Source organism: Pleuronectes platessa, chromosome 12 (genome assembly GCF_947347685.1).
Source record: "Pleuronectes platessa chromosome 12, fPlePla1.1, whole genome shotgun sequence".
NCBI classification, from domain to species: domain Eukaryota; kingdom Metazoa; phylum Chordata; class Actinopteri; order Pleuronectiformes; family Pleuronectidae; genus Pleuronectes; species Pleuronectes platessa.
In genome coordinates this window covers 2097251-2110707 of record NC_070637.1, presented here as the reverse complement: position 1 = coordinate 2110707, position 13457 = coordinate 2097251, and the positions used below count along the sequence as shown (strand labels likewise).

At 39.5% G+C, this 13457-nt stretch overlaps 1 protein-coding gene across 5 annotated transcripts in view; it reads right to left on the bottom strand.

Annotated features, from left to right (window-relative positions):
- Nucleotides 1–13457, bottom strand: part of piezo1 (piezo-type mechanosensitive ion channel component 1) — an 89652-nt gene that overhangs the window by 56295 nt on the left and 19900 nt on the right. For 3 of the 5 annotated variants that reach the window (XR_008341491.1, XR_008341492.1, XM_053436165.1), the window contains exon 1: nucleotides 308–602. Coding sequence is in view for 3 of the 5 variants with exons in the window: in XM_053436165.1 (XP_053292140.1) it covers nucleotides 308–464 (157 nt within the window). In the remaining 2 variants the exon portion in view is untranslated. Of the gene's footprint in view, nucleotides 1–307; nucleotides 603–6759; nucleotides 6856–13457 lie in introns of those variants that run through there. The other 2 variants (XM_053436164.1, XM_053436162.1) reach the window with 2 other exon arrangements.

The following is a 13457-nucleotide window of genomic DNA, read 5'->3' as shown; positions in this document are numbered from 1 at the left end:
TATTTAGGCAGAACTTTCCTCATATAAGCCCTATTGAAGTCACCAACAACAATAGAGACTGCAGGGTGTGCATCCTCAAGTCCATTAATAACTCCGTACAGAACGTCTAACGTGCACATTTTGTCTGCCTGCGGCGGATTGTACACAGCTGTGATGATAACGGAGCTGAATTCACGGGGAAGGTAAAAAGGGCGCACTTTTATCGATAGCAGCTCCAGGTCTGGTGAGCAGCGTGCTGAAAGTGCAGCAACATCCGAGCCCCAGCGAGAGTTAACCATCAAGCACACCCCTCCACCTCTGCTCTTACCCGACTCGGAGGTTCTGTCCTGCCGGTAGATGGAAAAGCCGGCCGGAGTGACAGCGGAGACAGGCACCATAGGATCCAGCCAGGTCTCCGTGAACGCCAGGACAGAGCAGTTTGCGATGTCCCGCTGGAAATTAATCCGTGCGTGTAGCTCGTCCATTTTCTTGTCCAGGGATTGAACATTCGTGAGTAGAATGCTCTGCAGCGGGGGATTGCAGCATCTCGTCCGAGATCTGCACAGGATACCGGCGCGCTTCCCTCCCTTCTTTCTCCTCCGACGGCGTATTTGTAAACAGATCGGCAGTAGAAAAACAAGACAAACTGTAATAAACATAAAACTGCATAGTGCATGCGGAGCCATTGTCAGTGCGACCTTTGTATGGCGCACCAGGCTGAGACCAACATGTTAAACTGACATTATACTTATGAGGTGCATTCTGGTTAAACAAGAGACATGTCCACTTGGGGCTTTATGGTACTGGTTCTTGTTCTTTTTTATGTCTGCTGGCATGGTATGGAATTTGTATGTAATGCGTTATATCTTGAGTCTTTTTCTTTGTGTGAACTTTACCTATAGACAAACTGGATTGGAACAATAAAGGCTTTCCATTCTATTCACAACCCATTTAATGATGGAGCTATACAGTAGGCTAGACGGTGAACACACAGTAATTGACACAACAAGAAATACAGCACTGCAGTTGTATGATTCTGCCAAGCGCCAAGTGCCCATCGAAATCTGAAAAGTCTATATCTTTGAGTCCAAGTGAAATCTGATCAAGGACTGAAAATCCCTCAATCAAATTCATAGTGACCTTAACCTTGGACCTTGGACCATCAAAATCTAGCGTTCTACAACAGGGTCAGCAGCATTTCCACAACTCTACATTTTAGGAGCTGGAAAACTGTGTGGATACCAGATGGGAAAATAGCAACAGTAATACATTTTAAAACAATCATTTATCAAGGTGGACGTAGCCAAACATTTCTCTCTCACCGTACTTTGTCACCTTGGTGTGATCATCAGCAGGAGATCGAAGTATCTTTTAATCTTCCAAGTTTACCCAGAGTTATACCAACCTCACACAGTATGACTTATTAAAATGCAGGGACCTGATGATCTAATTAGGATCAAACTTTTTTTTAAATATATACTGATGTCACTATTTATTCAGTGATGCTGCTTTGTAAATAGCCCCACACATGTGCTTATAATTATACCCATTCAGTCATTGAAACTCTATTTTGAAGACAGAGGCAGCCACACATTTCTAAACTGCAGTCATGTATAATGGAAACCTGGCAGGGAGTGAGAGTTTAGCACAAGTACACAACACTGGTACCAAAGATTTGTTGGTGGGTTAGGGGGTTTAACCCACTAAATGTGAAAATGTTAGAAATTGTCCTCTTTTCAAAATGTTGGTGAAAAATACATTTTGATGTGATGCTGGTATAAAAGAAAAAAATCAAGGCATCACAAAATGTATACATAATCTGAGTACCATGACCATGACTCTACAAACAATGTGACCAGGAGCTACAGAGATATATGTTCTGTTTAACAAAAATACTTAGACTAACAAAATCCCAACCCCCTTCTTAAAGTATAACTATAGAGGGATAGAAGTCTTTGACATGCTGCATAACGCTATAATTGAATATTTGAAATCATGCCAGGTGTTGAGTAATCTCTAGCTCTAAAAACTGTCTCTTAATTCTCCTCAGAGCCAAAAGCGGCTGCTTCCACTTAGTTGCTTGAATTTTTCCCCCCGCTCAATTTATATATCTGTCTGTCTGTGTGTGTGTGTGTGTGAGCGCGTGTGTGTGTTTGCGCACGTGTCAGTGTCTTGGCAGGCCAGAGGGTTTTCCATTGGGAGAATTCCCCTCTGCCCCCCACCCCCAACCCTGCACACCTTTAACTTTACCCAGTCTCCCACCAAAACAAAACCCTCTCCACACATTTTTATCACTGGATCATAAAAAGTGTCTTTAACAGAGACAGACTAGAAAAAGGAGGGAACATGACTTTTGTCCTACTAGCAACTAGGACAGGGGTGTCCAAACTACGGCCCGCGGGCCATCTGCGGCCCGCCATCCATTTTTTTTTTTTTTTTAAACTAACAATTTGGTAGCACTTAAATGGCACTTACTTATAGCACTTTGTAGTTTTGCTCTATTTTTGAAGAAATTGTACTTTCTTGATTCTTGTTGTTCTGGGTTTGTACCCTTGGGTAGGGGAGAGCGGGGTAATGTGAGACATTTTTTACATTTGCTCCCCTCTAGGCAAGCTAAAATTATATATCAGTAAAATGTACACATTTCCCATTAATTCAGGATGTTTCTTAGCAATGGAAATGATCACAATGTCTTCAGGACAAAGGGCAGTTAAAATATGATTGTTTTTTAAAAAGTGGTCTTGTTTCTCACTTTACCCCAGCCTAGGGGTAAAGGGAGACAGACCAGAGAAATCAAGGGGGTGAAGTGATCCACTTACTTTTTCCACTTTAAAACTACCATAACAACACATGTTGTAATAGGTAAATTAAGCACATTTATGATTATTTTGATACATGTGATCTCTTGCACACACTCGCTTACCTGCACATTGTTTCTCTGTCCAATTGGCAGGGACAGGGATATTGTTTTTCTCTGCGTATTCAAATGCCAGTTCACTGGAGCAAGGCCATGGAACTGGTCAGCTAGTTGTTTCAAGTGTTTGGCAAGCTCCTCCTCCATCTCATCTGTGAATATTCTCTTTACCTCAGCTACTGCACCCCAGGCTACTGATTTTACTTCCCCTTTCTCTTTTTTCTTTATGAATCTTTTGAGGGTAGTCTTATCAATATTTCTATCCCTTCCAGCTTTTTTTAAGGACTTCTTTCCTTGCATGACCTCAGCGGCTACACTCTCCATCTCTGGGAGGGGCGATTGGCCAAGGTTGTCTTCCTGGTGTAGTTTCTTGGCATGATAGCTTTTCTACAATGTTTATGGCATTAAAAATAAAACATATGTAATGTAATATTACACTAAAATATGTTTAAGACTAAACTTAACTTGTGCTACATGTCTCACTTTACCCCAGAACATTTGTCTCACTTTACCCCACAGCCATTATTTTAGAAAAAACAACATCTCTTAGCAATTCAGGCTAATCTTCAGATAGCATCAATCACATGGTTTTATATGTTCGAAGTTCATCAACATGTATGATAAAAGTTTTTCTACTTGGATAAATTTTTTTGTACACAACAGTTGATCAAGTTCAAAGCAAGAAAATTTACTTTGTGAAAAAACATTCTAACCACAGCACCAGCATCAACTTCTCCTTCATGGCAAAGGTGGAATGGGAGTGGCTTGGAAACATAATGATCACATGACCACAAATGTGTTCTGTTGCCTAGATACAGGGGGTGTCTCACATTACCCGATGTCTCACATTACCCCTTTCTCCCCTACCCTTGAATGCACTGATTGTAAATCGCTTTGGATAAAAGCGTCAGCTAAATGAATTGTAATGTAATTGAATATGGCCCACTGTATTGTACTTCTCAGTTCTGACACTAGGTGGCACCCAACTCACCCCTGACCTGCCAGCTGTACCCTCAGAAAGACGCCACGTCCCCCGCCCTAAGCGACGCGATTGAGGTGCACTGTCAACAGTCCGCTCCAGGGCATGTGGCCCTCGGGATGAAAAGTTTGGACACCCCTGAACTAGGACTAAAGATCATGATTCCTTTTAGCAAGGATAATTTTGTTGTCACCATCGTGGGAATTATTAGTGGAAACTAATTGCTGGAACTTTCACAAAGAATACTGTGTTCTTTGTATCATACATGATATAAATGCCACTGCATGTACTGTATGTGTATGCTATATAGAATTTATAACCCTTTCTGATCAATAAAGCAGCAAAATTAAGAAAAATCAATATGGTATTATATGACAATCTTCAGGTGACATTTGCTATTTTTAGGTTAAGTTACTAGTTTAATTAACACAACTAATTCAGATTTTACGAGGTAAAGCAAAGCAGAAGAGGAAGTGTGAATACTTTCAAGATCTCAAGCAAGCAGCTGTATATACACAGTCTCCTCTCTGTGGTACAAACTAATGCATCAATATGTCTCTATTAATAGACAGTGTGAAAGACTTCAATCTTGTTTGACCCCCAGTTATATACTGAGGCATATTCAAGAATAACACACACACGTTTGTACTTGTAGCTCAGTGAGGACACTCATTGACATAATACATTTCCTAGCCCCTTACTTGAACCTTAACCATCCAAACTGAAAGTCTATCCCTAACCCTAACCCTAACTTAAACCTAATTCAAATCCTATCCCTAAAATCCAGTTTTAATCCTAAAACAGCCCTTCTGAAAAAGTAAGGAGCGAAGGACCCAAAATGTCCTCACTTTCCAAGAATGTCCTCCCTCTGTGAGGTCTATTCTTAAAAAGGTAATCTTTAATTAGAGGAACACACACACACAAAAACACACACTTTTAGCAGACCGAAAACATAATGTGTCGCTAAAATGTGACTAAATGTACTATAAGCAGTACAAGATTGAGCGTGACAGCATAAATGAACACAAACAGTGAAACATCGCTCCAACACACAGCTGACAAATCCCATTTTTCATGTCAACACTTATTTAGCTCTCTGTGTTTGAAGTACTGGGTGAAAAACTTTACTTCTGCTAAACTCTGAAGGAACAGAGCAGCTACTGTTGACTGACTTGTTGGAGTTACATGTCTGATGTGTTCTGATACAGCTATAGTTCTATATTCTATATGTTCTATAGGTCCTACAGTTGATGTGACAGCCCATTACATCCCATGTAGACAGGCAGAAGATATTCTCCATCCTGGTTACCAGTTACAACAATACCGACTGTTGAGGATTTGTCAATGGGCTATTTTAGCTGTTGAGGATTTGTCAATGGGCTATTTTTGCGAGATGAACAATCACTCATATAAACACAGGTGAGACGTCTCATTAGAGTTATAATATTTTTTGGGAGAGGGAACCACCTGATGATTCAATTATTATGACGACATTTTAACTTATGTTGGTATATATATAAATTTGTTGTGTTTTATATATATATATATATATATATGTTCCCTTTATAATAGAAAAGTCAACTTACATTGTTACAACAAAACACTTTTGTCATACCATCACATATCTCCTTAAAACAAGCAACTTCTGTTTATTACACGATGAGTTGGTATTTTTGCTATAAAATGAAAGATCTAGCCACTCTAAGGATCATACATTATGATCAATCATAACATCATTGATCTAGAAACGTGTCAGGGTGTTTAATATTTTAAGTATGAATGTAATATACATTTATATTGGTTTTGTATAAGTGGGTACAGTGTCAGATTATCAATAATCCGACCAGATTAATGAATCAGCATCAAGGGCCCATCATCTCTCTATAAGCACTCAAGCTCTGACTAACACTCCTGACAACATACTGTGCCTTTCTGAATGAGTAAACTATTATATAAAGTATCTATTGCTGAGTACATATCCACCCGGAACAGAGAACGGCTGGGATTGTACCGTTTATTCCATGTAAACTCTGTTTAACATAAAACTTATTATATGGACAAAAACATACTGAATTAACACTCACTACTCTACAAGCTTTCAGGCGGTGTTACACTTTTACTCCACGAAATAAATCAGCAAATGTTTGTACTTTTTAGTCCATTACATTTTTTTCACTGCATTGCAACAAATGTTCACATTGTTTTTATATTTTTAAATGTAATCAATAACGAGAGGGTAGTTGGTCCACTGAGCAAATCAGAGCAGTCAAGTAATTTGGTGAAGAAGAAACAGCTAAAATGGATTTGCAGAGACTCAGCAATGAAGATGTTGTATTCTCATTTATCTGAAAGCACTTTTACTTGTGTCTTAACACTTTATGTGGTACTTTTACTTGAGTTAACAGAGTACTTCCTCCAACACTGGGTGTTACCACTGCATTTAAATCTAAACATCTTAACCGTAATTCCATTCAAGGCTATTACTAATGTTCCTCATTCACCACTGGTGTAATCACCGCTTTAACCTCTGTTCAGCCTTTCCTGGTAAAATTAAATATAAACTTATTTGAAAATCTTCAAAGTGCAGATACATGGCAACTGCTGCTGGCAGATGGCCACCATCACTGAATATTCACTTCTCTGTCAGCTACAGAGGTAGAACTACAACACAAAGAGTACCTCCTGCCCAGTGGGACATTTAATTAGGCAGCAAATTCTCTTTGCCACCTGAAACTCATATCACCTTATATCTGTACAGTTGATTACAAGACACAGGACAGAAAGTGCCTCCAGTAGTTAGAGTAACTGGAATAATTTCACACCCTGCAGTCTAAAGAAAACAAATAGGTGCAAAATGCCATAATAATACATAGACTGATGGGCTTACCTCGGATTGTGTGTTTATTAGGACACAGGAACCACGGCAGCAGCAGCAGATAGAGGAAATACACCAGAGACAGGATGTTGTAGCGAAAAAGACAAGCTGCAAGACAACAAACAATGTAATCAAAGCACAGCAATTACTCAGACATACATTCACACATGTATCTGCGACTGCATGTATGACAAGTGGCATTTTACTTTCCCATAATCCCTGATCTTAAAAAGAAACATGTAGTTGAGCTATAAACCAGTCATGAGCTGATAATTACAACTTGAGTCTGAAACAAACTCTAAACCCCATGTTGTTATGGCTGCGCCTCTCCATCAAATGGAAACATTTCACAAATCTCATCCCTTTTTTCTTTTTCAAATCACCACAATGTTTCCCTAGTTTATACCAGATAGTTTATTTCCTATCAAACCAAACCAGACCAGACATTTTTGTGTTATGTCACATTGTTTTTTCTTGACACTAAAAAAAGACCGTATTTCTTGCCTGCCATTTCTTTTGATAGCTGCAATAGCTCATTATCTCGATTATAAGTTGTTCACCTTATAATAAGTTTACCCTTTTTTTAACAACTAAATTATTTTTGACATATTTTGGATCTCAGTGAATCTCTCTGGTCATGCTTCAGACAAAGTAAACCAACTCAACCTCAGGGATCTTAAGTTTGTTTCCTGAAGTCTCTACAGAGCATGTGCATGTTATTCAGACTGTGTAAGAAATACTAAGATAGACTTAATGTCAATCTTCTGTCTCTGGCATTAACTATTCTCATGTCATGAACAACCTGTCAGCCTATTTTCTCCTGCTATTCAATCTCTAGTCCTATCCTACCATGTATGTCCTTATTGCTGCTGTTGAATACTGTGTCTACATTGGCAGTATAATGACAGCCCCAGCTGTTGTTTATACCACATACCAAGAACAGAATTGATTATACTGTACGTCCCTTGTGCGTTGGCAGCGCAAAGATCCCAACACATGGCCATGGTCATTAAGGAAAAAGACTTGAGGGACTTTTCATACTGATACAGTGCCTTGCATAAGTATTCACCCCCTTTGGACTTTTCTACATTTTGTCATGGTATAACCACAGATTCAAATTTATTTCATCGTGAGTTTATGTAATGGACCAACACAAAATAGTGCATCATTTGGAAGTGGGGGGAAATATTACATGGATTTCACAATTATTTACAAATAAAAATCTGAAAAGTGTTGAGTGCATATGTATTCACCCCCTTTACTGTGAAACCCCTAACAAAGATCTGGTGCGACCAATTGCATTCACAAGTCACATTTGCAAGTCACATAATTAGTAAATAGGGTCCACCTGTCTGCAATTTAATCTCAGTATAAATACACCTGTTCTGTGACGGACTCAGAGTTTGTTGGAGATCATTACTGAACAAACAGCATCATGAAGACCAAGGAGCTCACCAAACAGGTCAGGGATAAAGTTGTGGAGAAATATGAAGCAGGGTTAGGTTATAAAAAAATATCCAGAGCTTTGAACATCTCTCTGAGCACCATAAAATCCATCATAAGAAAATGGAAAGAATATGGCACAACCGCAAACCTACCAAGAGGAGGCCGTCCACCCAAACTGAAGAGTCGGACAAGGAGAAAATTAATCAGAGAAGCAACCAGGAGGCCCATGGTTACTCTGGAGGAGTTGCAGAGATCCACAGCTGAGGTGGGAAAATCTTTCCACAGGACAACTATTAGTCGTCTACTCCACAAATCTGGCCTTTATGGAAGAGTGGCAAGAAGAAAGCCATTGTTGAAAGGGATCCATAAAAAATCCCGTTTGGAGTTTGCCAGAAGCCATGTGGGAGACACAGCAAACATGTGGAAGAGGGTGCTCTGGTCAGATGAGACCAAAATGGAACTTTTTGGCCTCAATGCAAAACGCTATGTGTGGCGAAAACCCAACACTGCCCATCACCCTGAGCACACCATCCCAACAGTGAAACATGGTGGTGGTAGCATCATGCTGTGGGGATGCTTCTCTTCAGCAGGTACAGGGAAACTGGTCAGAATAGAGGGAAAGATGGATGGAGCCAAATACAGGGAAATCCTTGAAGAAAATCTGATGCAGTCTGCAAAAGACTTGAGACTGGGGCGGAGGTTCATCTTCCAGCAGGACAATGACCCTAAACATACAGCCAGAGCTACAAAGGAATGGTTTGGATTAAAGAATGTTAATGTCTTAAAATGGCCCAGTCAAAGCCCAGACCTCAATCCAATAGAGAATCTATGGCAAGACTTGAAGATTGCGGTTCACAGACGGTCTCCATCCAATCTGACTGAGCTTCATCTTTTTTGCCAAGAAGAATGGACAAACCTTTCCATCTCTAGATGTGCAAAGCTGGTAGAGACATACCCCAAAAGACTTGCAGCTGTAATTGCAGCGAAAGGGGGTTCTACCAAGTATTGACACAGGGGGGTGAATACTTATGCACCCAACAGATGTCAACTTTTTTGTTCTCATTATTGTTTGTGTCACAATAAAATTTATTTTGCACCTCCAAAGTACTATGCATGTTTTGTTGATCAAACGGGAAAAAGTTTATTTAAGTCTATTTGAATTCCAGTTAGTAACAGTACATAATGGGAAAAAGTCCAAGGGGGGTGAATACTTATGCAAGGCACTGTATATGACAAGAAACAAAGAAGTGCACCTATGAACTTTTCTTCCCGAGCACTGACGTTAATTCCTGGACTGCCCTGGTTCTGTATCTTGGAGACTTGCCACTGGCCCAAGAGGGAGTAAAGGCACAGTAGAGGGTGTGGACAATGTGAATGCACACTCCAATCCTGTGTTTTTACATGGTCCGCTGCTCATCAGCATGTACGCTTTATAGTATTCTGGTCATTTTATTCTTTGAAATTAAACATACATTTTTTTTAACTCATGCAGCCCATTTATTTATGTTTTCCTCCTCGTTCTACTTAAGGTAACCTCTTTCACTCAAAAGAAACTGAAGTGGTAGTTGTACCTGTGGCAGTTTTGTAAAAAAGACAAAAAGATCATAAAACAAAATAATGCTCCACAACAAATCCAAATGACAGAGTGACAAATATCAAAAGTGTTTGTTTAACAGAGCAATCCTGGATGGTAAAAAGGATCTCTGACACAGAGCATTTGTACCTGCACCTTCTTCCTCATAGCAAAATCTCATATTCACTAGAGAAAGGACGCATTCCCTTTCTTTGTATTGCACTTAAGACATCAATAATGGCCTTTATACCACAATTACATATATGGCATAGCGACTGGTTACAACCTGCGCCACCAGCAGCAAACATCTGAATAACGAACATCAACATTTTCAATACAAATTCTCAGGTTTTTACTATATTCTTTGTAATTGTATAATATGTATAGAAATATGTTGATATTCCGAAAAGCGACATCTTTTCTTTCTAGTACTATGTTTTTGTATTTCGTTACCTGCTTGCTTGCTAAATTGTGCAGTGTAAACACATTGAACACCGAGAATACCGTGAACATGACTCATGTTACCAACGAGCTCTGTGTTCCAACCAGAGTCTGCTAATGGTAACACCTGCAACTCTGCATGTCACTGCGTAGATCAACATGATGGGATGGCCAGGATTACAGTTGCATTGCAATGTGAAGATTAAGCAGATTACTTCTTTATCACTTTTTGTTTTTGCATCCTGTCCACACATTTCTATTGCCCCACTTGGTTTATTTGAAGTGCACATCACCCAAAGAATCTCCGTTCACATTACAAGATAAAACATATCACTGGTCACATCATATAACTATGAGAAATCATGTGTACATATACAAACACTACTGGCCACTTACAGACAGTCTGACAAGTTGGATTAAAATCGATCGGCTCTATAACATCGGAGGGTCTTTTTTTAGGCCGTTTTTCTTTGGGCTTGAGGACCCGTAGTTTGAAATCCTAGAGCGAAAGTGTCCTTTTTTATTGTTGGTTTTTACATTATTGATTCGGATACGGATCTTTGGATCATTTTTCACGTGACCTGCATAGGCTCAGAAGAGGAAACAGAAAGGATTTGTTTACCTCGTTCACTTTCGCATGACTATGTATAGTAAGACTTGAATGATATTCGTTCACAAGTGAAAATGAAAACGCAGAAGCATGTTTCAGGCTTTAAGCCTGAAACATGCTTCTGCGTTTTCACGGGCCCGTAAGCGCAAGAGCCCTTCCGCGAGAGCTCCCACACTCATCCTGAACACTTTCTACCGGGGCACCATTGAAAGCATCCTGTCCAGCTGCATCACTGTGTGGGGCAGTAGCTGCACTGACCCCAGCAGGAAAAAACTGCAAAGCATAGTTAACACAGCTGGTAAGATCATTGGTGCCCCACTCCCTTCCTTGCAAGACACCCCACCGCCCCCGGAAAGCCACCTCGATTGTGAGTGACACTAGCCTATACGAGCCTCCGTTGCCGCACCACCAGACTCAGAAATAGTTTCATACACCAAGCTGTCAGGAAGCAAAATTCTCTCCTCTCACTCCCGCCAGCCATATCCTCCAGTCTGACAGGAAGCTGAAATACACTTTAGAGAACCTTATGCTGCTGTACTAAAAAATCTGTATGTTACTTAGTATTAGGAAATGTCTTGTGTTATCTGTTGTGCCTGTGCACTTTATATGTTTCACTGTGGGAGAGTGGGAAACGTCGTATCGATTCCTTGTATGTCTTGAACATGTTAAGAAATTGACAATAAAGCTACTTTATCTTTATCTTACCCCTATAAGCAACAAAATGGAAAAGAAGTTTATTGTGGCCTTGTTCTTGTCCTGAGCTGTATGATGTGTCATACAGAAACTATTACCACAAAGACAGAAGAACCCATTTGTGGGAGCAGATGTACTGGACATGTTGGTGTTGAGTGATATACTTACCCAAGCTCAGCATTTTTTGATGAAGCACTCGGATGAAAGGCTAAAATAAATCTCTTCCTCACTTTCCTCGTCTCTCTATTTTGATCGTAAAAAATTAAAACCATTAACTTTTATAAGGTAGTTTTTTTTGCAACTGGGGCCGTATTGCCCCTCATGGGGCATGAAGAGATGTCAGAGGGCACTGAAAGGTGGGTTTACTCCAAAGATCAAAGACTCACAAGAACAGTTTACACGAATGTGACTAGCTAGGGCAATAAATGGTACACTAGTTTTTACGAGCACTCATTGTCAGAGAATTAAATAGATAGCAGATATCTTGATTTATATTTCCTATTAGTCATCTTGTAAGGATAACTAGTTAAAATGTATTAGTAGATCACAAAAATGTAATTACAGATGGTTAAGTGAAACGTATCATATGTAAAAAGGGCTTGCCATAAACAATGGCAATATTCAGCATCTCATCATGTTAAATACAATATGTAAGCCTCCAAGATGTAGCTACACAAACACAATAGACAGCAGAAGAACTGTGCTTATTTCAATGAATCCTCATAGATTTAATAATGATGATGATGTATTACATTGACTCCTGATATGTAAACAACTACAAAAAAGATGATCCTGTCATTTGCTGCTATATTTGTGCTTCGCTGAAGATGGATCGTACTGACTGAGTGACATCACTGAACTTGAATGTCAGCTAACAATTTGACATCAACCCATACTGTTATTCATTACAACAAATTGAATTTTCATTCTGAATCCTCCAAGAATGTCATCTGATCTTGAAGTGAGCTTTTTTTGAATGCCCACAGTAGGCAGGTATCTTCATTTATACACATATAATATCAAAACTGAACAGGCAGCTCAACCCATTTGTGTTGAAGTTTGAAATATTTGGACAGGACAAACAATCCTTGGAGCTCCCTCTTGTCCATCTCTCTCTGAATAACTTTATGGCAAAGTCATTATGTGACAGACAAAGAATCAAACACATGAGCACATTGTTATTTCCTCTTGTTGCTACAGCATAAAACATATTGTGTTCCTTCCTGTCTGCAGAACTGCATGAGATCAAACCAGCAGCAGACTGTAACCATCATGTTTCCTACCGGAGAAATCACAGTCTGTTAAGCTCTTCACCTCTGTAGTTTTTTTGTTGTTTTTATTCACCATAACCCATACTGACACCAGTCAAGGACATAAAGACCCATATTAAGATAAACTATTGTTAAGTGTCCATCTAACGATAAGTCTCTTGATGAAGTCATTTATTAAGGCCAAGGTGGTGCAATCTGTAGAAAGACACTAACCAAACAAACCCAACCCTGAAAACCACAACTGAAACTGCAGGACAGGAAAGCTACTGCAGCGCAGCCTGACTCAGATCTACTGTTCCTGCTCCTGCTCTGAGTCCCCTGTCTCTGATGCATTCCACTCTCTTTGTCTCTACTTTGTTTCCTGTTCCTGACTCTCACCAGATTTAAAGCAAATACCACAAATTACATTCAACCGTATTTCTACTGATAGTAAAAGCCTGGTCAAATTAATCCAAATATATATTTTTTATATAAACCTGACATATTTTCACAACTGAAGGCCTTTCTGTCTGACTGCTCTGCAGTCATTTGTAACCTGCTACACTAACTCTTTACAACAAAACACTTGATTTATTCTGCCAGATTATTCAGATCTGGGATATGTGAAAAAATATGTTTATTTCAATCTGCTTTCCTCACTAGAAGATTAATTAATCTTATCGGATATTACAAATTA